The 25571-nt window shown below is 48.6% G+C and overlaps 2 protein-coding genes across 2 annotated transcripts; both read right to left on the reverse strand.

The window, feature by feature from the left end:
• Nucleotides 1–696: 696 nt before the first annotated feature.
• Nucleotides 697–6433, reverse strand: LOC123104363 (beta-glucosidase 31). Its single transcript, XM_044526191.1, has 13 exons — nt 6158–6433; nt 3426–3489; nt 3271–3329; nt 3101–3176; nt 2915–2986; nt 2717–2804; nt 2354–2612; nt 2143–2258; nt 1835–2055; nt 1709–1731; nt 1476–1590; nt 1268–1370; nt 697–1170 (listed from the first exon to the last, which is right to left on the reverse strand). The coding sequence occupies exons 1-13, from the start codon at nt 6302–6304 to the stop codon at nt 954–956; spliced, it is 1560 nt and encodes a 519-aa protein (XP_044382126.1). The 5' UTR covers nt 6305–6433; the 3' UTR covers nt 697–953.
• Nucleotides 6434–12549: 6116 nt separating this feature from the next.
• Nucleotides 12550–17597, reverse strand: LOC123104364 (beta-glucosidase 31). The gene is made up of 13 exons (XM_044526192.1): nt 17378–17597; nt 15279–15342; nt 15142–15200; nt 14972–15047; nt 14786–14857; nt 14588–14675; nt 14216–14474; nt 14023–14138; nt 13715–13935; nt 13591–13616; nt 13351–13465; nt 13164–13251; nt 12550–13062 (listed from the first exon to the last, which is right to left on the reverse strand). Exons 1-13 carry the CDS (start codon nt 17516–17518, stop codon nt 12846–12848), a joined length of 1542 nt encoding a protein of 513 aa, XP_044382127.1. The 5' UTR covers nt 17519–17597; the 3' UTR covers nt 12550–12845.
• Nucleotides 17598–25571: the final 7974 nt, after the last annotated feature.

The following is a 25571-nucleotide window of genomic DNA, read 5'->3' on the forward strand; positions in this document are numbered from 1 at the left end:
AGCTGTACCTGTACTCGACTGAAAAAGTCCCAGATACACAGGCTACTTTTTTAGTGAACTGCTTTTGTTTAATTAAGGATAAGGAAAATTGCACAGGAAGCCGACATCAGGTCCCCATCTTTCTCTTTTGTCGAGATGAATCCAATCATGGATTCCAAATCGGAGACATTTCACCCATACCCACGCACAGCAGATGTGTCACCTGTTTTCTCTCCCCTCCCATGTCTCTAATACGGCAGCAGCATTTTCTCGAGCACCTTGAGTGCGTTCGCCAACGACAACCTGCCTGAGCTCGAGGCCGGCCATCACCCGCTGGTGGTGGCCGCACCACGGCCACGGCCACCGCCGCGCTAGGACCGATGTTATTTTATAGAGCGCCACCCCGCCGGGATGAGTTTTTTTTTTTGTTCGACAAATCTGTCTGACCCTTTCGTGATAGTTGAACCACATACAGTTTCTGTTCTAAACCACTCCCAGTGTTGGAATCTGGCCTACAGGTCGACTCCAGAGCGTCCCTCCCAATGTCGGGCTCCATTCTCTTCCGCACTGAAGCCGTTTCCCTTTCTGGCAAGATGATAGTGGCAACAGACCTGCCAAGTTTGGCTTTAGCGCTCTTATATTTCTTGACAGAGGGAGTACTATTGAATGAAAATTGAGATTTTGCAGCATTGCAGGTTCTATTTAAATGCAGGTACGTGATTTCGATCTCGAACTGCTGACTAGATCCAACATCTTGTATATCGACATATTACTATTTTCCGCATATACATGAATACAACATACGTATATATTAGGATCAACCCAATCCAAAGAAGCAGAGACCTATATATGAACCCTACTGCCCAAGCAAAATTCAATTTCCATCCAAAAACAACACCCCACCATCCTCCCAGTCCCAGGCTTATTCGTACATTCTCCTCTTCGTGGGCTACAGAATCTTGAAGTGTGCCAAATCACTGCGAATAGGCCTGGCCGGGCAGAGCCACCGGCCTGAGCTCGCCGCCACGGAGGAAGCTGGTGAACCACTTGGCGGAGTGCCTCTGGTACCTCGTCCTCTCCTCGGAGTTGAAGTCGACGCCGTAGAGACCGAAGCCCATGCGGTAGCCGAACAAATACTCGAACACGTCCAGAAACGACCACACGAAGTAGCCCTGCACGTTCGACCCGTTCCTGCTCACCCAGCAACAGAGAGGAGAATGGTCAGATAGCTGTGTCAATATGTTTCGGGTGTCATGTCACTCTTGTACTAAGATGAATGTGTTGGTACCTGCTGGATTCGAGGGTCGCCTCGATGTAATCCTGCAGGTACTGCGACCTGAACTCGTCGTCGGGGGCGTTCCCAGCAGAAGGATCCGCAATGCTAGCAGCTCCTGATAATTAAATATGAACATTGAAGACATGATATTTCAGGTTGATGATTCCTTGGGATCATCATGTTTTAGGGTAGCTGAAACTTCTGTTTTAGTAGAATTTACCGTTCTCATGGATCATGACTATAGGGTTCTTGTATTTGAGCTGGAGATGCTCCAGCATTTTCTTCAGAGCCCACGGTGTCGATGTCATGAAATCGCTTTTCAACCCAAACAGGAGCTGTTACAGTTTAATTTTAGCCACACAGACACACATATGATTTAGTTATGTTGGGAACAAAGTTCATTTCCCAACTAAATTGATTATTAGGGATGAAATGCATTGTATCGTCAAATACCTGGTTCTTCTTCAAAAATGGCACTGCAAGAATACATTTGCAGAGGAGTTAGGTTAATTCATTTCTCTCATTGCACTACTGTGGCATATATAACACATGACAAGACTAGGTTATTAGAATGCTTACTGTCATATTGCACTGCTGCATCACCCATGTAATCTCTCAGCTCATCATCCAGCATGCTAAGATCAGCCTTCACATATACCGCAATGTAGTGGTTAAATCCGACAAAATCGAAAGATCCGAGCACCCTCTTCAGTTCTTCGCCGGTGAATGATGGTAGCCTGGACCCAACATTCTTCCTCATCACCGGGGGGTAATCTCCGTGGACCAACGGATGCATATACCTGTGCCATGATCACATTATCTTTAGCTGTTGTTACACTCAAATTATAGCCGTTTCTATGAAACTTGATGTCTAGAGGAGAACAGACCATCCAACATGGAAGTCATTCATCCTTTCAGCTGCTGCTATATCCTCAGGTGTTTGTGTCGCAGGCTCGTACCACCAACCGAGCAATGTGAGTCCAATTTTGCCTCCTTGCTTGGCCTGATTGTCAAGAAATAGAAGGGAATATTACACCTGTGAGAATGGCTATCCCAAATGAACAGTTGGTTCAGTAAAAGGTGGCATTCGTTCCTAACCTGGTACTTCTCTTTATACAGGGACGCTGCTGAGGCATGTGCAAGCAGAAGATGGTGAGCTACTATGTATGGCTCTGTGGTAGAGTTGCCGTTGTCGCAACTGAGGGCGCCGAATGGGAATGAGCATCGCCGTGGTGGGAGGATACCCTGATCATATCCGCCAATCGGCTCTATGTTTGGCTCATTGACAGTGCTCCAGTACTTCACCCTGTCGCCAAAGTTCTTGAAGCACACTTCTGCATACGCCGTGTAGTCATCTCTGCAACCATGTGACATAAGGCAGAATGCAACATTATTTCTTCATCTCTTCATGCAATGGCACTTGCGGTAATGATGTTAATTAGTGGGGCAAGAAGAAAGTACATGAATTTGCGACTAAGCATCCCGTTGTATTCGTCTTGAAGAGCCTGAGGGAAGTCGAAATGATATATCGTGACATGAGGCTGAATTCCTGCATGAAGCAGAGAAAGATGCATGAGTTACTCGTGTGCAGCTGGGCATCTGAAAATTCTTGAATTTTTATTCTTCAGATAAGGATTCAGTCTGCCAAGGATTAAATACCATGAGCCAAGAGTTCATTGATAAGATTGTTGTAGTACTCCAGTCCCTTTGGATTGACAGCTCCACGGCCATCTTCATGGATTGCAAACAAAAGTCAGTGAAGTGCCTAGCCAACTTTTCTGGAACAGATTATTCAGCAAGTGTATAGGACAAATGGTTGTACTACGACTGTCGGTATGGCCTTACCGGGAATAAGGCGAGGCCAAGCAATGGAAAATCTGTATGCGTCGACGCCCATGTCGCTCAAAAGCTTTACATCTTCCTGTTGTCAAACACAAAATCAGCTGTAAGATTTAACACCAACTTCTTGGTTTGACAAATCATCCATTTAACATCACTTGGTCTCACAAACTGACCTTGTACTTATGGTATTGATCTGCAGTCACATCAGCATTCGATCCATCGACAGAATGGCCTGCGAATGTTAGAAACTCCACGTTATATTATAATTCACAATAGGAGAACGCATGGCAGATTCGGACGCGCAGGTCATGGGGAAAGTAGAAGTAACCTGAGTGTGTGAACGTGTCCCAGATGCTGGGTTTTCTTCCGTCCTCTGCGACCGCACCTTCGATCTGGAAAAATCAGCCGAATATTCAGGTCAGCAGAGTATTCCATACAATACAACAAATAATGAGTGTGATCTGAATTGAGAAGTTTCAGGCTATTTATTATTGTTCACTTTTATTTTTTGCGAAAGGGGTTTCAGGCTATTTGTGGTTCCAATTCTACCGAACATCACTACCTATCTGCAGCTTTCGCCGATCAAAGGCACATTACTTTTTTCCGCTCCAGCCAAAGCAGAAGAAGCGGCCAAAGGAGGAGAAATTAAAACCCCAGTGACGTGACGTGACCTGAAATCGACGAGAGGAAGTGGCGAGAAGGCGACACCCGGCCCGGTAGGTTGTTTTCTGAAGACATGACGCTGGTTTTACTTGCTTATAGTTACGTACTCCACTATGGAACGAAACGAAGAGGTCGTTGTCGGAAACAAGAGGATCTAGCTAGCATCGGTGGCCAAGCAATGGACGCAAGAGCTGTGACGCCCTGCTTGCGAGTGGTTGCTAACATGGGTTTATGCTAAGGAGTAAAAGCATGTCCCAGTCAGTGACGGACCCTGAATTTAAGCAGGTGTTTAAGGTTATTTAAGCAGCCGCGCCTTTCGTCTGTCGAGCTTCAGCTGCTACTGTTGCATTGATCGCCACATTACTTATTGAACGCTTCAGATCATTAAGAGAAAAAAACATGGCGGGAAGGGGCGAGAACACGTGGAAGGAAGGAAGAACCCAAGAAGAGAAGACCCTTTGGCGCCAGAAATTCCCTGTCCATGCGCGTACTATTCCATCCATCCGTGTGAAGGATGGCACGGTGTGTTGAGTTCCTTTCGATGGGATGCGTAACGCATGACGGATGAAAAGGACGAAGGAGAAGGGAAGGAGAAGGGTAGGAAGGGGCAGGAGGACGGTGGCTGTAGGCTGTAGCTTGGAGCCATGGAGACGAGAAAAATCAGAGGCCAGTGAAGCAAAAGAAAGAAAGAAAAATGCACAGATATTTCTTTGTATCCGTCGCGGGTGAAGTCTCGCTTTCTTATGTATAGAGCATATACTGTATTTCTTTGTATGGAAGATGTGGTTTTGAGTTGAGTGGTGCTGCTAGGATGCCGACGACCAAGCTGGCATGTACTCCCTCCGTTCCTAAATATAAGTCTTTTTAGACATTTTAAATGAACTACAACATATTTCAAATGAAATACAATATAAGAATGTATGTAGACATATTTTAAAGTGTAGATTAATTCATTTTGCGCTCTATGTGGTTTATACTAGAATCTCTACAAAGACTTATATTTAGAAACGGAGCGAGTGCTACCTGGTGCCATGCCCTGCATGATCGGTGGTGCCGCGCATGCACAGCCACCAGCCAATGAACGTGTTGATAGCCTCGTGGGAGGAGAGCAAGTGGTGATGGAGATTCTTAATAAGAGACTTATAATTGTAATATGGTCTTTTAGTCCATGTTAAGTCCTAGAAACCAAACAGATAGGGATTTTTTAAGGACTTAGGACTTATAAATTGGGATTAAAAAAAGTCCTAAAACTTATGAACCAAACAGGGCCTTAATCGAAAAGCTACTCTACCGGTTTGAGCTTCATAGGTATGGACCAGGGAGTAATAAACTGTTTCTTTATAGGGAAGGGAGTAAGAAACTGTTTTGTTTAGGGAGGGAGTAATGAACTGTTGCGTATCATAGAGTACTGTACGTACGTAATAAAAACTGCTCTTGAAATGGCACTGTCGTGCGCCCTGGCCCATCCGTCGGATGGCTCAGTCCGTTCCTCACTTGTTTTAAAAGGACGGGCGTCACGTGTGGCCCAAAGTCTCGCGGGAGTTTTTTTCTTTTTCTTTTTAGGGGGTCTCGTGGGAGGTAGACGAACGAAAGCGGAAAGCCAGGACAGTAACTTTTCATGGAATGGAAGGCAAGAGGAGACATTTCCGTTTCGTGCAGTATGAACGTGTGGTCGAGTAAGTGGTGTAGACGGATTGATCGGCGACTACTGCAGCACGAGCATAGCAGGCGTCGGTGCTGGTGCTAACTAGGATCATGATTTTTCGCTTTCAGTGAGATTTCACCAATGAAATTCATCAAACACTGTAATATTTACGTTTCGGCCAAAATATTTCATTGAAATTTCAGTAATACACAGGAATTTAAATGTTTGTCAAAAATTTAAATACTTAATTGAACCCAGGCTAATATTTCGACCTTTTGGCTGAAATGCAAACCGAAATCACTGAATTTCGGTGATTTCAGTTGGTGCTGAAATTTTCTCTGGAACTAAGATTGAAATTCATGGCTAGGATAGCGACGAACGCGGACACACGTCGTCGCACTGCACTTGGCAGCCCTGCACCAAGATCATATAGCCAGTGCTATTGTTCTTTTCTCTTGAAATGGAAGAAACAGCGCAGGGGCGATGACCGGAGGTATGGCTTTGTGTAATCCTGTCTGTTTACTGGTAATTTGGTTAACTAGTACCGCATCTGTTTTCATCACGGAGAAGGCATGCTATCTCTACTGGCGCTGGTCTGACCGTCAGCTCAGCTGTGATCTCATTCAATTCAACCGATTTGTTTGACTGGGGAGAAATCCCCACGCACGAATCAGAAGAACCACCGGAGGTATCTATACTGGTTGATACGACGATACATGCGACGGCGAGGCCGAGGGAGGCGGGTGGCGCACCTGGTAGGCCGAGGAGCCGGTGCCGAAGATGAAGCCCGGGGGGAAGTCGCGCTTGGTGATGGTCGCCGCCGCCGCCTCCGGAGTCGCGACGGCGACGAGCAGGAGGAGGAGGAGCACGGAGGAGAGCGCCTTCGCCGCCGCCATCATCGATCGGCCCGCCTGCTAGTGCTAGCTCCGTCCGCGGTCCCTCTCTCGTGGAGGCTGGAGGTGATGGTGGCTTCTCTCTTCTTCTTGTTGGCTTTGGCTCTGGCTGCAGGCCCCGGCCGGGCGCGCGGGGTTTTATATGCCGTTTCCTTTCCATCTCGGTCACGCGCCGCGCTGTCCTCACTCGCGCCTCTGCTTACGTCCGAGCACGGCGGCCACGTCGTCCGTGACGCACACCCGCCGCGGCCGCAACCCGCCAGCCAGGCAGGCGAGGCGACGCTGGACTCACACACTTGGCCCTCCGGGCGCGGCACGTGGCGGGCGCCGACGACGATCTCGCGCGCGGTGCGACCGTAGCCTTGGCATTTGGCGTGCATGGCCGCGAGCGGTGTGCGCGTGTGGCGTACGTCTCCAGGCATGGTCGGCCAGAGGCAGGAAGAAGACCCGCCGCCCGTTTCCTTTCCGGCATAGCAGAGCAGAGCTTCCCGCAGTACGACGCCCACCACGCCGTCGACCGACCACCACCACCGGTCCCGCCCACGTCGACCATCACCGAACAGCCCACTCTGTTGCCTCCGACGGCGACGCCGTGCACTCTGTTGTGTTAATTAAATTTTAAAAACCAGTTGATCCAAACAAGTCAAATCTTCTGAATGCCAATGCTAGTTAGCTAGCTAGCCTACGAACTTGCTCCACGTACGGTGCAACTCTAGCCAGCGATGAGAGCTAGCTAGGATCGACGTGGCCCTGCTTGCGTTTCCCTCCGTCTTTCTCGTCCGGCGGTGTGTCTTCAAGACACTCCCAGACGCACCCAGATGGGCATCGACGGAACGAGACAGGACGTACGTAGTACAGGACCAACTCAAATCAAATTGGTAAACGTGACAACTGTAGCGTCCCGTCCATACGCTCTCTTCTCCAGGGGGAGGGATCTTCTCGTGTCTGGTCCGCTTCTAGAAGGAACGTGGGGCCCGCCTATCGCTTTTTTCTTAACTTTTTCCTTGGAGAGCCCCGCCGTGTGGCGACAGTTGGCCGACAGCAGGTGTGGTTTCAGTTTCAGTTCAAGCATTACGAACTCAAACTAGTCTTCTTCACGTACACACTTATACACGGTAATTCTAAAAACTATCTACGGACTACGGCGTCCTGTGAGAATTTCTTGGAATATACTGTATTACTATGCTAGTACTTTAAAAAAATTCCAGAGGACCTGGTGCAGGTGACGTGACACATGAATGTGCATGCAGGAAAAGCTTAAGCCGAACCCCTAATTAATCACCACCGCTTAAAATCACAAATCACAAAGCATCTATCCCACCCTCAATTAAAATCAGGAGGAGGAGAGATTAGATGTTTTGTGATTTGTGAATGGCACGTGGCATCCATCAGGATAGATCTCACCTACTAACTATGAGACCTGGTCTTATATAATTTTTTTTCAAGCAACCTGATGTGTTATAACCTTTCGCTTCTGCCCACCTGCGGAGTTTCCTTGCCTCTCGCCGGCGCCGCCGGTCCGCCTCATCTCCTTGGACCATGGAGGCACGGTGGATCTCGGCTCTTGCCGATGGGAGGGCTCCGTTTTTAGACGTTTTTCTGAGTTTTGTTAGGGTTTGTGCCATGCTCAAGAAGACGAGGCGGCGGCGGCTTCTTGAAGATGGAATAAGGTCTTTCCCGCCCCAGCCCCTGTCTCGCTGATGTTTCAAGCATCGTTAAAAGGCGTGTGGAGGTTTATTTTCGGCGAATCTCGTGGGATCCGGTCGGCGTTTGTCTTCGGTGAATCTGACTGGATCCGGTCTTTGTTCCTCTACGCCTGTGTGTCTGCAGGTTGGATCCTTTCGGTCTATGTTTCTCTTCATCGGCGGCGGTTGTTGTTCTGGTGCGTGGTCCTATGAGGCCTTAGCACGACGACTTCCCGGCTGTTTACTATAACAATGTTTGCCGGCTCCGACGAGGGAGGTGCGATGACGGCGGCGTGCCTTCGGCTTGCTCCAGTGTTTGTAGTCGTCACTAGGTGGTCCACGGACTTAGATGTAAATTTCTAATGTTTTTTGTACTATCTTGATAGTTGATGAATAGATCAAAAATTTTTTTATAAAAAAATCACCCCCATCCTAATTTAACCAATGGTTATAGATCACCCTTAATTCCTTCGTGGATGTTTTTTTACAGAATCATTCGTCCATGGATGTAACTTTACTCACATGTGACAACGGGCCATTTCTGTCACACACACATACACACACGATATCTCATGCGACATGGATCCGTGGCAGGCACCTTGTGCCCCAACCGTGGGGCCCGAACGCTCTTCTTTTTTGTTGGCACCTGCGGGGCAAAACCAAGCGAAAATCGATACATGCAGAATAAAATCCTACAAGGACTCAAACAATCAGTGAGGACACCATAAATAGCACACCACAACAAACCATTCATCTCATGCTGAAAAAAACAACAGCAAAACATCCCCACAAAACCTCTAGGGGACATTTCCCAAAATAACAAGCACCGGAGAAGAAAACACGTGCTCGCGACTAACATCTTGTAGGGTTGTCCCCAAAGCAACGCTAACCAACTGGTTGGCTTTTGCAATACTCTTTGTATTGACTACATGATTCAGACCTTGGGTGATTAGAGTCACGATCATGAGACCTTTGAGCAGCTTGATGAAGTCATGCAAAGAGTCTTCACCCTCAGTCGCCAAGGCACATCCCTTTGCCACACCTGGCTTTACGACAGTGTTTAGAAGTAGCCATGCTAAACTCACCGGCCACCCTGTCCTCGATACCTTAGTCGGAGGTTGCCGACCACATGAAGTATCCCAGCGCGTTCGGCCCATTCCTGCAACACAGTTTTCATCAGAAGGCGAGAAAGAAGACGACGAAGAAGCTGCATGTGCACCGAATGGACAGGTACAGGCAGTGGCGGAGCTTGATAAAGATTGTTGAGGGGACGAAAAAGATAAGTCATGAATGGACTCTAAGAAATCTTTGATATTCAACCCTAATAATTAAAAATACACATAAGATTATTCTTAGATTAGGGGGGGGGGAGGCAATGGCCCACTTTGGCCTCCATGAAGCTCCGCCACTGGGTACAGGGTTTCCACTTAATCTTGCAGGAACTCCGCTCTATCCTCGTCGTCCTCCTCATCCTCGGCCTTGCTCCGGGTGCCGGGGGCGGTGTGCTCGTGCGGCATTTGGCTCGCGGCATGGTCGCCCGGAATGTGAGCCACACGTATGACCACAAGTACATGAAGGGACCGCCGCATGTTTCCTTTCCGGTCCGATGATAGCAGGGCAAAGCTTAATTCCCGTAGAGACGGACGTCCACCACGCGCGTCGTCGGCCGAGGCCACCACCGTTTCCACCCACGTCGACGTTCGTTACTACCAATCCACTGTCGCTGCGACTGCAACGCCGTGAGGCGCAGCTGTGCTCGATTGTGTTATTCGAAACTACTCCCTCCGTTCCGAATTACTTGTCTTGGATTTGTCTAGATACGGAGGTATCTAGCACTAAAATGAGTCTAGATACATCCGTATCTAAACAAATCCAAGACAAGTAATTCGGAACGAAGGGAGTATGTAGGAAGCGCGGCTCGGCTGTATCCAACCCGGTAACAAAACCACACAGGAGCATTGCATATAAAATACTTCCTCAATATAAGATGTTTTTTTTTGCAAAAACACTTTATATTGTGGAACAGAGGGAGTAGAACATAGCTATACTTTTAGCTGAATTCTTCACTGCTTCTAATATGCAAATGTTTCCCATCACATACACGCAAGTGCAATAATTCAAAAATGTGGGTCAAGCATATTGTTTAGAGCATCTCCAACAGCCGCTCAACGCATGGCGCGCTAAAAATCAGTTTGCAGCGCGCCGATCGCCTGCTTTAGCGCGGCGGTGAGCGCTGGCTCCAGCGGCCGTGGTAAATTTAGCGCGCGCGTAGCTCCAGCAGGCGCCCTAAAATGCAGCGCGCGACTTCTCGCACAAACACTCTGGACGACGGTGCATATGCATAGATAGATAGAAACGATACATAGATATTTCACACAATGCATACATAGTTCATAGCATAGATAGATAAAAGAACTATGGTGCAACTAGATAAAAACTACGGTGCAACTACAACCTAATTCGAATAGTCCTCATCACCATCCTCGTTGGTGTTGTCCGAGGTAGAGAGCCACACGTCGTCCCAACAATCATTGTCTGACGAGAAGAACGATTTTCCACCAGCGTTAACGAGATCGCACTGTGATATGGCCAGTGCCTTCCGCCGACGCCTGTCTGCCCGCTCCGCGCGGCGCCTTGCTGTCCTCTCCGCCAAAAGGCGTTCTCGTTGGTGACGTCCTCCGGGTGGCGCCGGCGCCACTCCGCCATGGCTCGCTCGTCCTCCTTGACGATGAGGAGGCGGCGTTGTCGTCGACGGTGTTCCTCACGGTCCTGGTCTGTTATAAGACGAGGCGGAGGGGCGACGGCTTGCGCCTGCTTGCGTGTGTAGACGTCGTGGAAGGTCATCTGCGCGCTAGGCCTCTCTAGGCGCCACGCCACTGCATCGTACGCGCGGCCGGCCTCGTGCTGTCTTGAACGTGCCGAGGCCGAGGCGGACGTCGCCGGACCAGATCTCAGCGTAGTAGGCATCGGAGGGGCGCTCGTGGACGCTGCGGTAGCCCGAATATCCCCGGCGGCGCGGCAGCATGGTGGCGCGGTGATGGCGTGTCGGAGGCGGGGCGCTGAAGCGGCGAGGAAGCGGGGTAGAGCGCGCGTGGCGAGCGCCGCAATTTATGGACGCGCCGGAAGCGGTGCGCCAAATCTAACGCGCGACCGCCAGCTTTCTCCCCCGCGCGCAATCTTTTCCCGCGCGCGCTAGTTTGCCGTCTCCGCTGGAGCGCGCGAAAAGTTCCCCCGCATGCTAAATGCGCAGTTTAGCGTGCGCGCGTCTTTTGACACGGTTGTTGGAGATGCTCTTATGAAATAGTGGATCTACGTCCAAGAAGTTGCCATGTTGTCTGTCTTGCTGGCCACTAGACCTGGGCTTCCTATATTCATAATGTCTCTAGAAAGGTGCTTTGGAAACCCATGTTTTTGTGTTTATAGTTACCACATGGGTGATGTATCTCTTGCCCATCTATTACTTTTTTCAGTAGTCACTGACACATATGACTTAATGATTGAACAAGAGTTCTAGATTATCTTTAATTTGGGCCACTCTCTTTTTGTTGATTCCCTTGCGGTTTTTTTCCGTTTACGCTGCTCCAACATCTTATTCTGTGCAAAGAGGCATACATCGAGGCCAAATAGCCAGTTCTGTGCAGCTTTTCTCAATCATTAGCACCAAATAGCAATTTTGTGCAACTTTTTCCACTTATTAGCACTGTTGTTCCGCCCCTTGTGAGTTTATCAACCTATAATTGTAGTTCAGGGGGCAAGTTTCTTATCACTTTATGTATGGATGTTAAGTTGTTGTTGGCTACCGTAAGCCTTCCAGAGTTCAAATAGTTGAATGGAAGAAGGTGAAAGTCGTACTTCCTGTATCTATTTGTGAATTTGCACCTTGTGCCAATATGTTCTTTCCGGCAGACAATGTAGGTTATCATGGTGCCTGAAATGAGATGCACTTCTATGAATTCGTCTTGCAGTCTACTGCTATTTCACAAAGTAATGTAATTGAATGTGCTGGAAAAAAAATTGGGAGAAGGAGGAATAACCCTGGTCTCCGCATCCGAATAATGCATACAGCCATATTATTAAGTAAAAATGTCGCACAAAAGGTCTATGATACAAAACTTGCTTTCAAAAGAGCTAAAGTTAGGTAAAAAATAAATTTGCTACAACCGGCGAAATAGAACAAGATGACTAAACACCTATTTGACCGTCATACAAACCGGTTGTAAATATCTCGTGCTACCGTCTAATGCGTTCATCTTACTACTGCGCATAGGAACGCACAAAGCCATCACCGCCAGGTGAGAATGCGCATGTTTCCATTGCTTTTTGTGTTCTGTTAATTTGTCAAACAACACCAAATGGCGTTCATGAAGACTCGGTATTTTGAGAGAATTGGCGCAGATTTAAGAGTTGAATATTCATATACCATTACTTTGGAATTATTTCATACTCCTCTCATTTACTTTGTCTTTCAATTTAACCCAATGTTCAAAAAAAATATCAGCTCGCAAGGGCCAATGCTTTTACATCAACTTTATGTCTGTCACATTGTTGTCATTTTCACACCGGAGGTCAGCTTTCCATCTTATTTTCCCACATCCATAATTTCATATAACAATCTCTTATTTCAAAATAGTCACACTCTTAAACACAATGCGTATATAACCACATCGACAGGCGCGGCGTGCCACCGCACTGGGATAGGCTAGTATATATTAGGAAGAATCGAATCCAAAGAAGCAGAGGCCTATACACCCTACTGCCCAAGCAAATTTCAATTTCCATCCAAAAACAACACCTAACCATCCAGGCTTATTCGTGCATTTTCCTCTTCGTGCGCAACGGAAGCGTGAAGAAGCGTGACAAGATCATTGGGAATAGGCCTTGCCGGGCAGAGCCACCGGCCTGAGCTCGCCGCCATGGAGGAAGCCGGTGTACCACTTGGCGGAGTGCCTCTGGTACCTCGTCCTCTCCTCAGAGTTGAAGTCCACACCATAGAGGCCAAAACCCATGCGATAGCCGAATATATACTCGAACATGTCCAGGAACGACCACACGAAGTAGCCCTGCACATTGGACCCGTTCCTGATCACCCAGCAACAAAAAGAACGGTGAGATAAACTGTGTCAATATATTTCAGTGTCATATTTCTCTTGTGCTGAGATGAAAATGGATGGTGTTGGTACCTGCTCGATTCGAGGGTCGCTTCGATGTAGTCCTGCAGGTACTGCGACCTGAACTTGTCGTCATCCGGGGCGTTCTTCCCAGCAGCTCCTAGTAAATATGAACATTGAGGACATGATATTTCAGGTTGATGATTCCTTGGGATCATGATGTTTTAGGGTAGCTGAAACTTCTGTTAGTGGAATTTACCGTTCTCATGGATCATGACTATAGGGTTCTTGTATTTGAGCTGGAGATGCCCCAGCATTTTCTTCAGAGCCCACGGCGTCGAGGACTGGTAATCGCTTTTCAACCCAAACAGGAGCTGTAACAGTTTCATTTCAGCCACACGCCCATATACTGACATACAAATGATTTAGTTATGTTGGGAACAAAGTTCATTTCCCAACTAAATTTATTAGAAATCGAATAAATTGTATCGTTGAATACCTGGTTCTTCGAGTTAAAGAATGGCACTGCAAGAATACATGTGCAAATGAATTAGGTTAATCCAGTCCTCTCATTGCACATATAACACATGATAGGACTTTAGGTTAATTATTAGAATTCTTACAGTCATATTTCACTGCTGCATCACCCATGTAATCTCTCAGCTCATCGTCCAGCTTGCTAAGATCAGCCTTCACATATAACGCAATGTAGTGGTTAAATCCGACAAAATCGAAAGATCCGAGCACCCTCTTCAGTTCTTCGTCGGTGAAAGATGGTAGCCTGGACCCAACATTCTTCCTCATCACCGGGGGATAATCTCCGTGCACCAACGGATGCATATACCTGTGCCATGATCACGTGATCTCTAGTTGTAGTTACACACAAATTATAGCTGCTTCTATGAAACTTGAGTCCTAGAGAAGAACAGACCATCCAATGTGGAAGTCGTTCATCCTTTCAGCTGCTGCTATATCCTCTGGTGTTTGCGTTGCAGGCTCGTACCACCAACCGAGCAATGTGAGTCCAATTTTTCCTCCTTGCTTGGCCTGGTCATTGAAAAAACAAAAAGGAATATTACACACGTGGGAATGATTAGTCCCAAATGAACAGGATGGTTCCTAACCTGGTACTTGTCTTTATATAGAGACGCTGCCGAGGCATGTGCGAGGAGAAGATGGTGAGCTACTATGTATGGCTCTGTGGTAGAGTTGCCATTAGCGCATCTGTGGGCGCCGAAGGGGAATGAGCATCGCTGCGGTGGGAGGATACCCTTATCATATCCGCTGATGGGCTCGATGTTTGGCTCATTGACAGTGCTCCAGTATTTCACCCGGTCGCCAAAGTTCTTGAAGCACACTTCTGCATATGCCGTGTAGTCATCTCTACAATCATGTGACAAGAAGGCAAAAAAAAAAGCAAATTATTTCTTCTCCTCTATGAAAATGCATTTGCACTTGTAGTGACGGTTTCGATTAGTGGGGCAAGAAGAAAGTACATGAATTTGCGACTAAGCATGCCGTTGTATTCGTCTTGAAGAGCCTGAGGGAAGTCGCAATGATATATCGTGACGTGAGGCTGGATTCCTACATAAAGCAGAGAAATGTGCATGAGTCACTTCTGTGCAGACGGACATATGAAAATCCTTGAATTTTTATTCTTGGAGGAAGGATTCAGTCTGCCAAGGATTAAATACCATGAGCCAGGAGTTCATCGATAAGATTGTTGTAGTACTCCAGTCCCTTTGGATTGACTGCTCCACAGCCATCTTCATGGATTGCAAACAAAAGTCAGTGAAGTGCCTAGCCAACTTTTCTGGAACACATTATTCAGCAAGTGTATTGGACAAATGGTTGTGCTATGACTGTCGTTATGGCCTTACCGGGAATAAGGCGAGGCCAGGCTATTGAAAATCTGTAGGCGTCGACGCCCATGTCGCTCAAAAGTTTCACATCTTCCTGTTGTCAAACACAAAATCAGCTGTAAGATTAACAACAAATTCTTGGTCTGAAAAGTCAACCATTTAACATCACTTGGTCCTCACAAACTGACCTTGTACTTGTGATACTGATCTGCAGTCACATCAGCAGTGGCACCGTCGACAAACTGCCCTGTGGATGTTCCAAACTCCATGTTATAATTCGCATGGCAGATTCGGACGCAGAGATCGCGGGGAAAGTAGAAGTAACCTGAGTGTGTGAACGTGTCCCAGATGCTGGGTTTTCTTCCGTCCTCTGCGACCGCACCTTCAACCTGGAAAAATCAGCCGAATATTGAGGTCGGCAAAGTATTCCATACAATACAACAAATAATAGCTGTGATCTGGATTCTGAAGATTTAAACAAGAGAATTTTAAGAGCTAGCGAAGGCAGTTAACTTTGACCATTCTCAATCCTTTTTCTTAGTTTTTGACCATTGTCTGAACTGTCAGGTCTAAGAGTGAGCATATATCTTAAAGAGTTTCAGGCTATTTGTCTTATTTTTACTTCTTGCGAAAGGAGTTTCAGGCTATTTATTTTATTTTTACTTTTTGTGAAAGGAGTTTCAGGCTATTAGTGGTTCCAATTCTGCGGAACATCACTACCTATCTGCAATCGCTAGCCCCACTAGTTTCCAAAAACTGCTTCCGATAATGATGTAAAATCCCAGCTTTTGTGGACACAATTTTGGTAAACAATGATTGTTTATCTCAATTAAATCCAACAGTTAATTACGTTTCTAATTTGAGATGGCAGAATAAATTTTGTACCATGAAAATATTCTTCTTATGATTGGAAGCATCATTTTTTTTTCTTTTCTTTTCTTTTTTTGCGGGTCAGGAAGCATCATTTTCTGATGTTATGAAACCAATTGTTTGAATGACAGGATACATGTTTTCTGTTCTATAGAAGCAGTTGCAATTGCTTTAGAAGCATCACGACGAGATAATTTGCTTCGATTGTGACCGAATTTTTATGGACGTAACAGTAAAATTAGGTCCAAGCACTTTGCTTCCTAGTAACAAAATTTTGCTTCTAAGAATTTGTTTCCATGCCACAAAATTTAAGTCTCGTGTATCTTTATATCAGTTTCCAACACAGACAAAAAACTTTGCTTCCGTCCAATACTTAATTGTATCCATGGTTTCCTTTTAACTGCATATAAGCTTGTTTCCTGCTTCTTTAGTTCATACAATAAGTTTCAGATATGATACAAATTTATTTCCTAAGTCACCAAAGGCGCATGCAATGCTTCTCCGCCCGACGGCCCACGGGAGGTACTCGGGCATTCGGTTCAAACCTCCAGGGTCCAGGCACCTCGCGATGGAACAAACACGGTGAAGAGGGTGGACACGACCATCTAATGTCGGGATGGTGCACCACCGAGGTCACTTGGGGCCACATCGAGGAGTAGATCGGTAGAGCCGTAGACAGGATCAGATCTGGGCGCGTGGTGGATTGCATCGTCGGGGGTGAATTGTGTCTCTGGCGGCGAGGTGTGCAGGAAACACGTTGTGCACGACATGGCTGCGTACTCGGAGAGGACGGCGAGCTCGGATGAAGGTGTGGCGGAGGCATGAGGGAGGAACAGGTTTGGGAGAGATGGAACAGGAAGGAATCAGTTGGTGTAGTTTGGACTTTGGAGCCTTGTAGAGGAGAGAAATCAGAGACCAGTGAAGCAAAAGAAACCATCTTACATGGGCATGCATGCATAACTTTCTGTACAAGAAACGTGTGACCCAATCGTAGACGAAGGAGAGCAGAGGAACGAAAAGGGAAAGGCAGGACAGCAGCTTTCTTCCATGGAAGAGGAGAGGAAACACTTCCGCGTATGAACATGTGGTTGAGTGAGTACGTGGTACGTATGGTGCAGATTGATCGGCGACGACCGGGCCGGAGCAGAGCACATGACATGCGGTGGTGCTGGTGCTAGCTAGCTAGGATATATATTATATAGTGATGAACACACACGTTGGCGTAGTACTGTATTTGCCCTGCACCAAGATGTAAATTTGTTTCCTGAACGAAAAAGATTCTAGACTTGCAGTAGGTCTAGGTATACATACATATATGCTGCATCTGTTTTCATCACGGAGCTACAAGGAAGGTGGCAGGTACTATGCTAGCTAGTGCTGGTCTGGCTGTCAGCTAGCGATCCTATTCGACCGCTAGCTTTGACTGAGGGTGAGGAGAAATCCACACGTATTCTGAATTTCTGATTGATAACTATACGATATACGCAACGGCGAGGCCGAGGGAGGCGGGTAGCTGGCCACTGGGCGTGAGCCGAGTACATCCGAGTGGCGCACCTGGTAAGAGGAGGAGCCGGTGCCGAAGATGAACCCCGGGGGGAAGTCACCCCTGGTGATCGTCGCCGCCGCCGCCTTTTGAGACGCCACGGCGAGCAGCAGGACGAGGGCCAGGGAGGAGAGCGGCTTCGCCACCGCCATTATCGATCGCCCCCGCCTGCTAGTGCTAGCTCTCTCTCCCGGTGGTGATGGTGTCCTCTCTTTCTCTCTCTCTCTCTCTTGTTGGCTTTTATATGCCGTCTTCTTCCTATCTCGGTGATGCGCTCCCTGTCTAGGACTAGGAGTATCTCGGTGATGTGCTGCTGTCTATCTCGGTGATGCGCTCCTGTGCTCTCTCGAGCGCGCTACCGTCCAAACTTCAAACCCAGCGGCCGGCCACGTCGTCGCTGATGCACCGCGCCCATTCCGGCAGGCGACGCGAAGCTGGACTCACACACTTGGGCCCATTCCCCCCGCCGATGTCCGATGATAGCACAGCAAAGCTTAATTCCCGTAGAGACGGACGTCCACCGCGCGCGTCGTCGACCGACCACCACCACCGTCCACCGCCGCTGCGACCGCGACGCACGCCGTACAGCACAACTGTGCTCGACTGTCATTACAAGTTACTCCCTCTGTATACGAGTGATCTAAACACTTTTATATTAATTTACACAGAAAGTAAAAAACCAATTGACCCAAACAGGCCAATCTTCTAGAACGTGATGGCCATCGACGCAACGAGACACTCAAATCAAATTGGTAAACGTAACTCCAGTCATGTCCGCTCTCCTATCTCCTTTCTTAACTTATTCCCTGGGAGAGCCCGGCCGTGTGGCGACCATTGGCCGACAGCAGGTGTGCTTCCACTTCAAGCATTAAGCATCAAAGCAACTTCAACGGGTCGACCCAAATAGACGATGTATTTGTTTGTTTTTTGTTTGTTTGGGTCGGTCGTCCGTCCGGTGTCTATCCAATTTTGTATTTGGATCGCAATGCAGTAGTGCGCCCAATGCACAGACCCATTTTATTTTCGCACTTAACTTTTTTTAAAAAAAAAAACCGCAGTCGATCATGTCAGCGACCATGTCTCTTGCCGGCACTATGCCAGCGTCGGCATACAATACCGGCTTCAGAAAATATCACCACAGTTCATGCTGGCGCACTCGCCAGCCGGACGACACATATGCCAGCACACAAAAAAAGATGGGACTTGAGTTTGACTACGTCATCGCGGCCCCCGTGGTCATGCCATCACACATGCCGGCATACAAAAAAGATGGCGCTCGCCGCCACAGATCACTCGTCGTCGAACTTGAGCATGTCGGCATGCATCTTCTCGAACCACAACCTTTTTTTTTTGCGACACGGTGTTGAGATCCACATTCATGATCTCCACCCCGGTCATCATGCTCGCGAGAGCCACTTCTTTCGCCTTGGTCTTGGCGTTGACAGCCTCGATCTCTAGCATCTTGGCTTGCTTCCCCGCCTCGAGCTCGAACAGCTTGGCTTGCTTCTCCACGTCCATCTCAAGCCTCCTCCTTTGGATCTTCATAAAAGCGTTCATTTGCTCCGCCTTGAAACACCGGCGATCCTCCTTCCTTGAGTCTTTTTTGTTCATCATGCCCTCCACGCTCGCGATCAAGGCATTGGATGCCGCATCGCGCTTGTCCTTATTCTTGGAGTTGGTCTTCTCCTGCGGCCGTGCCGGCTCGCCCTCCCCAACCTCCTCCACGTCTTGCTTCCTCCCACGCGACTTGAGGGCGGCATATTGCGCCTTGAACTTCTCCTCGTCCCTAGCACCATCCGAGAAAACGCCGATGAGCCGGTGCTGGCCGCGATGACGGCGGTGTTGAGGAGGCCGTCTGGCCAGGGTTTACCCCTAGCATGTAGAGCGCCTCCCTCGTTGCCGCCGCGACGCGGGCGTTGGTGACCTCCTGCTGCGCAGCGGCCTCAGCCTCATCCCTCGCGTCTGCGGCGTGCCTCCGGTCCTTCCTTTTGGCCGACTCTCTTGCCCGTTGTGCGGGCGTTAGCGGCTTCTTTGGCTTGGCCGCGGTGGCAGTCTTGCGCAGGGCACGAGGCTTGCCTTTCTCGGAGGGGGCAACAGCGCCGGAAGAGGTGAGGCCGGCGGCGGCGTCGAGGTCGATGGCGTCGTCCATGGCAGGCGTGGGCCGGGAGCGCGTGAGCGAGAGGGCTCTGACTGCCAGACTAGTTGGTTGTCGGGTGCAGCCCGCGCGCCAACAGCGGCTAACAGATGGGCTGGGGTATTACAAGCCCTCGGGGCAAACGAAACTCGAACGCCTATGAAGCTTGTCTGGAGGAGGAACTTAGCTTCTCTAAACAACACACCAAGAGGACTCCGATCCTGAGACGTGGTAACCATGGCCGAGTGCAAGACTTGGCAGTCCGTCTCGAAATGCACGCGCCCCATACCCTGTGACTCTGCAAACTGGATCGCCTTCGGGAGTGCTTCTGTCTCGTCGTGGAGGGCACAACTTAGGCGCGATAATTTTCCCGCCACTGCCATAATGCACTCTCCCGCACTCACTACCGGAATCTCCCCCTATGCCGACGGCCAGGGCCGTCGGCTTAGCCCTGAGTCCCGTCGGGATAGGCCTACGCTGATGGCCCCCGTCGGCATAGGGCCGTCGGCAACATATGCGTCAGCACAGCCAGGGAGGCCGTCGGCATATATGCTACACCGACGGGGGCCATACATCTATGCCGACGGCCACAGACGTCGGCAACTATCGCGCCTAACGGCAGCCGCCGTCAAGTTTGGCCAACGACAGGCCGCCACGTGGCACACCTATGCCATCGGCCTAGCCGTCGGCTTAGTTAAAACCTACACCGACAGCCTAGCTGTCGGCATAGGTGTGCCACGTGGCGGCCTATCGTTGGGCATGGACCAGGGCTATGCCGACGGCTAGGCTGTCGGCCTAGTTTCAAACTATGCAGATGGCCTAGCCGTCGGCATAGCCCTTCATACAGAGTTCCCAGCAGCTGACGCGTGGCACATATGCCGACGGCTATGCCGTCGGCATAGGTGCCACGTGTCAGCTACTGGGAACTCACGCCAACCCTATGCCGTCGGCATAGCCGTCGGCATAGTTTGCTTTTGAATTTTTTTTCTTTTTTCTGTTTGTTTTCAAATCAGTTCAATTCAAATAACAGCACATATATAACAGCACATATCAGCAGCACATATCAACAAAGGTAAGCATAAGCATCATCACAACAATAATTGCATAAGCATCATCACACACAAGTCTCTAAATGACCATCATCACAACCAACATAAGCATAAGCATATAGAAAAGCACACAAGTCATCTAAATGATCATCACCACACACAAGTCATCTCAAGCATCATCATCACATCTCAAGTATCATCGACCACCGCGGAGGTCGTCACCGCCAAGAGCGCCGAAGCCCAGGTCGTCACTGCTAGCGGCAGCGCTACCGCCAAGACCGCCTCCACCTCCGCCTCCGCCTCCGTGGATCGGAGTGGTCGGGCTCCGTGTCTCCGGAGTGCTGCGAAGACCACCGCCAACGGTAGATCCACCTGTTCCCTGGATGTTGAAAAGACATATTAATGGGATATATGACTGTGTTGAAAGGCATGACATGCTTTGGGTGAATAGATTGGGGATGAACTAACCGGCGAGGGGCCAGCGTTCCGTGCCACAAACTCCTCAAAGCTCAGCAACACTGGTTGTGCTGGAGGGCATTGTGCTGGTGGGAACTGAGGACACCTGCCGGCCGCCATTTCCTAAAAAGCCTGCTGCATCTGGCTATCCCTCTGCACTTGGTGTTCATAAAGCCTCTGATGCCACGCCATGGTCTCCTGGTGTGTGTACTCCAGGTAGGCCTACGGTATGACATGATGGAACTCATAAAACTACTAAATGCAGAAAATAAAGTGAGCAATGAAGATAAGAGGGAAAATACTTACATATTGTTGCTCCTGAAAGAGGGACTGTGCACTGGTCACTGGCTGGCTCGTGCGCTGGCTCAGGCTCGGGTCGATCCGACAAAGCTGTGTGTAGGAGATAGTAAGAGTGATCACAGCATCGAGAACCGCCTCCCGACCGTGCTCCTTGGGCCCCATGCTCACCACCGCCCTCTCATCCAGAGGCGCCGCAATGGGGTCAGGTGTGTCAGGATGTAACTTCAGATACGCCGCGGAGTAGGCCTTCTTCCTCCCCGCGGTCTTCTTGCCGTAGTACTTTGGCTCGCCAGGCTTGGAGTCCTTCCGCGTATGGGCGATCTCCCACGCCTGCATGTCTGAGAGCGGCCGCTTCAGTTTCTCCTCCTACACCACCAAACAGAGGTTAGTCATACATAATAAAGTGATGGTAAATAGAAGAAGAAGAATGTTTAATGAGGTTAGTCATACATTAACTGCCTTGTGGAGATAGTGGTTTCGGTTTCCCTGAGCATGTACTCCCTCCGTCCCTCGGTTAGCCTTATTTTTGGTTCTCATAGCCGCCCAAGCTCCAGCCTCATCACACCAAAGATCCACCAATGCCGCCCAGGACTCGTCTTTTCCATAACACCAATTTGGACACACCTACATAATAAAAGCATAATGGCATGTAGGTGTGTCCAAATTGGTGTTATGGAAGCATAAAGCATAATGTACCACAAGGTAATGAAAGCATAATGAAAGCATAATATATGAAAGCATAATGAAAAATCTTTTATACTTACCGCCAAGAACTCGGGCCTCTCCAAGGTAATGCCCATCCTCCGCGCTTCTTCCTTGGTCATCTTCACACCGAGATAGTTGTGGTAGTATGTCGAGATGGCTACATAGCGCACCTCGTACTGCATCTGGCGGGCCTTCTTCTTGCATTGGCGCAGCACGATCTGGTCCGCTCTGGCCCTGTGCTTTGGATGAACTCGATAGAATTTCTACAATCATGCATGAAACAAGAATGGAAGAAGCCATGAGTTAAATCATTCATGAAACTAGAATGGACTTGTGCTTCTGAAGAGAACTCACCCAGAAAGTAGTGATCACGGCCTTGGCATGGGTCTCATGGTCCGCGTGGAGGGCCGCTTCCCAGTGGTCCCAGCTCGTGGCCAAAACCTGACGGTCCGGCTGCCTGACTGGATCCAGAAAGTACAACCTTGGCCAGTATAACTTCAGCAAGACGGTGATGAGGCCGTTGGGAATACGGACCCCTTTAGAATATATCAAGTTGCTGCAAAAGAATGAACTATTAGCATGTGACAAGCAAAATAAATAACAATCGGAATAAGCATGTGACAAGCAAAATAATGAACCACTTACTCTTTTCCCGTGGGCTCAATGAGCCACTTCTGCTCCTCAGTAGCAGGAACCTGCTTTGGTAGCTTTGCGTTACCACGCAGCCACCCCTTGTTGTCAACCCCCTTCCCGTCACCACCATCATCCCCGCCACCATCCTCCTCCTCGCCCGCCTCCCCCTCCCCAACCTCCTCCCCAACCTCCTCCTCCTCCTCCTCCTCCCTAGAGTGTACCTCACTAGAGGAGGGTACCTCACTAGAGGAGGGCCTCGAAGACAACACCCCTAAGTCGGTGAGGGTGCGCTCTTTCTGGTCGCGACCCCCTGTAGTGGCTCTCCCCCCAGCACCTCGTCCTCTAGAGGCTCTCCTCCCGCCCCCTCCTCCTCTAGGGGCACCTCTCCCTCGACCTCCCTGTGAGGAGTCATCGTCAAGTAGCCGAGGGGGAGGATTACGTGCTCGACCACTCCGACTAGGCAGGCCGACGGCCTTGCGTAGGAAACCCACGCCGTCGGCCTTCCCCTTGCCCATGTTCCACGAACCTGCATTGAAAAGAGAAAAAGAAATTAGTAAATTAATGAAATGAAGGAAAAGGCATGATAATAAACACATTAATAAAAATGCATAAAAGGCATATTCCTAAACTATAGAAAAAAAGACTTGAAACGTACATCTGCTAGAACCCATATGAATCATCACTGTTGTAACCTCTTTCTCGGTCCGTCTCATCATCACTATCAATCATATCATCTTCGTTGTTCGGCGGAGGTGGAGGATCTTCCTTGTCGTCAGCGTCTTCGTTTAACTTTTCTAGCATAAGTATGTCATTTTCATTGACAATGGTCTCACCATCATTCCGTGCATCGTCGACGTTTGGGTCCACATCATCATCACCCAATGGTCTAGCGTCATCGTTTCTAACCACATCATCATCATCATCATCATCATCAGGTTGCTCTTGATAGAACACTCCCTCGTATGTCATGGGGTTAATGTTGTAGTAATCGTCTTCATTCGGGTCTGGTAGCTTACCATGTGGCGACACCTTGAACACAACTTCCCAACCCTTTAGATACACTTTCTGGCATGGGTAAGGCAGATAATATACTTGTGTAGCTTGGGTAGCCGCAATGAAGAGATCGGCTCCGGCATAGACGGTTGATGGTTTAACTTCGACCAAACCAATGGAAGGCGTATGTTTTACCCCCTCCCGTGGATCGAACCATCGGCATTTGAACACAGGCAGACTTAGGGTCTCACGCCCCTGGCGGAATTTAACCTCGTATATATTTTGTACCCTTCCGTAGTAGTCTACTGAATTTTGACCGGGGGTGTACACTCCAGTATTTATAGTTTTGGGATCGGGGCGGCTGTTTTGGTGCTCCTCTGCATGGAAGCGATACCCATTCACATCATACTTTTTACATGTCATGACGGCAGGGTCAAAACCCATGGAAACCCATCTCAATTCATCATCCATAGATATGTTCGGATCTTTTCCCTACAAGTATAATGGAAATTGTTGCGTGCATTAGTTCGGTTAACTAATAAATGTTGAAGTAGGTATTTAATAGGGGAGTGTGGAAAATTACTTTCTCCATGAACCAAGCAACAAAATTTTTACGTCCAGGGTTTCCATGACGGAGAAGAGTAAGTGTCTCCGCCTCAGTAGGAGGATTCACTCCCGTCCATTCCTCTTGAACGAAATCACTAAAAAAAGATAAGCGGTGTTAGACCGGGACTAAGTGAACATGAAACATGATGATGTGGAAGACATAAAGGAATGGTGTAGTGGTATTACCTCATCCACACTTCCTCAACTTCCTTGATGTTGTGCAAGATATAGAACATGAGGTCCTCCCACTCTTGTCATGGCATGTTATAAGATTTCGAGGCCCCAGCCCTCCCACCTTGCGCGTTAATAGATCGAGCCTGGGTTGATACTTGGGCTCTTCTATATTGTATCGAGGCACCTTGTTATGCAGATGGGGAACGTGGTCTGGATAGTATGATGTCCTGAGGTCTGACACCTCCTCTAGGATAACTGCCTCAGCTATGGAAGCTTCAATCTTAGCTTTGTTTCCACATTTCCGTCGGAGATGCTTGTTCTGCCTCTCAGGGCCGTACTGCCAGCGATTTTGCACAGGCCCCCCCCCCAATAATACCTCATTCACGAGGTGCAGAATGAGATGTGTCATCAGAGTAAAGAAGCCTGGCGGAAAGATCTTCTCTAGCTTGACTATCAACTCCGGTGCCTTCTTATGCAATTTTTCAATGACCTCTTTACTTACTTATTTAGCACATAGTGTGTGGAAGAAATGGCTAAGCTCGGCAAGCACTCGCCAGACATGCTCGGGGACATAGCCTCGAACCATCACCGGCATTATCCGCTCAATCCATACATGGTAGTCATGACTCTTCAGGCCGGTCACTTTGCCCGTTGAAAGATTGACTCCCTTACTTATATTCGATGCATAACCATCGGTGAACTTCAAAATTTGTTTCAGCTAGATAAGTACTTCTTTTTTTTCCTGGCGATTTAAGGACAAAGTCAGCATCGGCTCTAGCTTTTACGTTATCCTTCGTCTTATTAGGAATGTTGAGGATCGTGTGGAAAAGGGACTCTGCCACATTCTTTTTAGTGTGCATCACATCCCTCGAAGCCTTTGGCTTTGCCTTTGCCTTTGCCTTTGACTTTAGGCTTGAGAGCTTTTAGCTGAGCAAGAACATCTGCCCCCGAGAATGTTGGAATCTCGGTTACTTCATGAACAACCCGGCCTTTCGTGAAGTTCTTCTTGTCTTCCCTGTCTAGATGGTCTGGAGGGAGGAACTGTCGATGCAGGTCAAAGGCTACATACTTTCCACCCTTACTTAGCCAAATCATTCACAGAGCCTGCATGCACACCGGGCATGGCATCTTCCCACTTGTACACCATCCACAAAA

Source organism: Triticum aestivum, chromosome 5A (assembly GCF_018294505.1).
Source record: "Triticum aestivum cultivar Chinese Spring chromosome 5A, IWGSC CS RefSeq v2.1, whole genome shotgun sequence".
NCBI classification, from domain to species: domain Eukaryota; kingdom Viridiplantae; phylum Streptophyta; class Magnoliopsida; order Poales; family Poaceae; genus Triticum; species Triticum aestivum.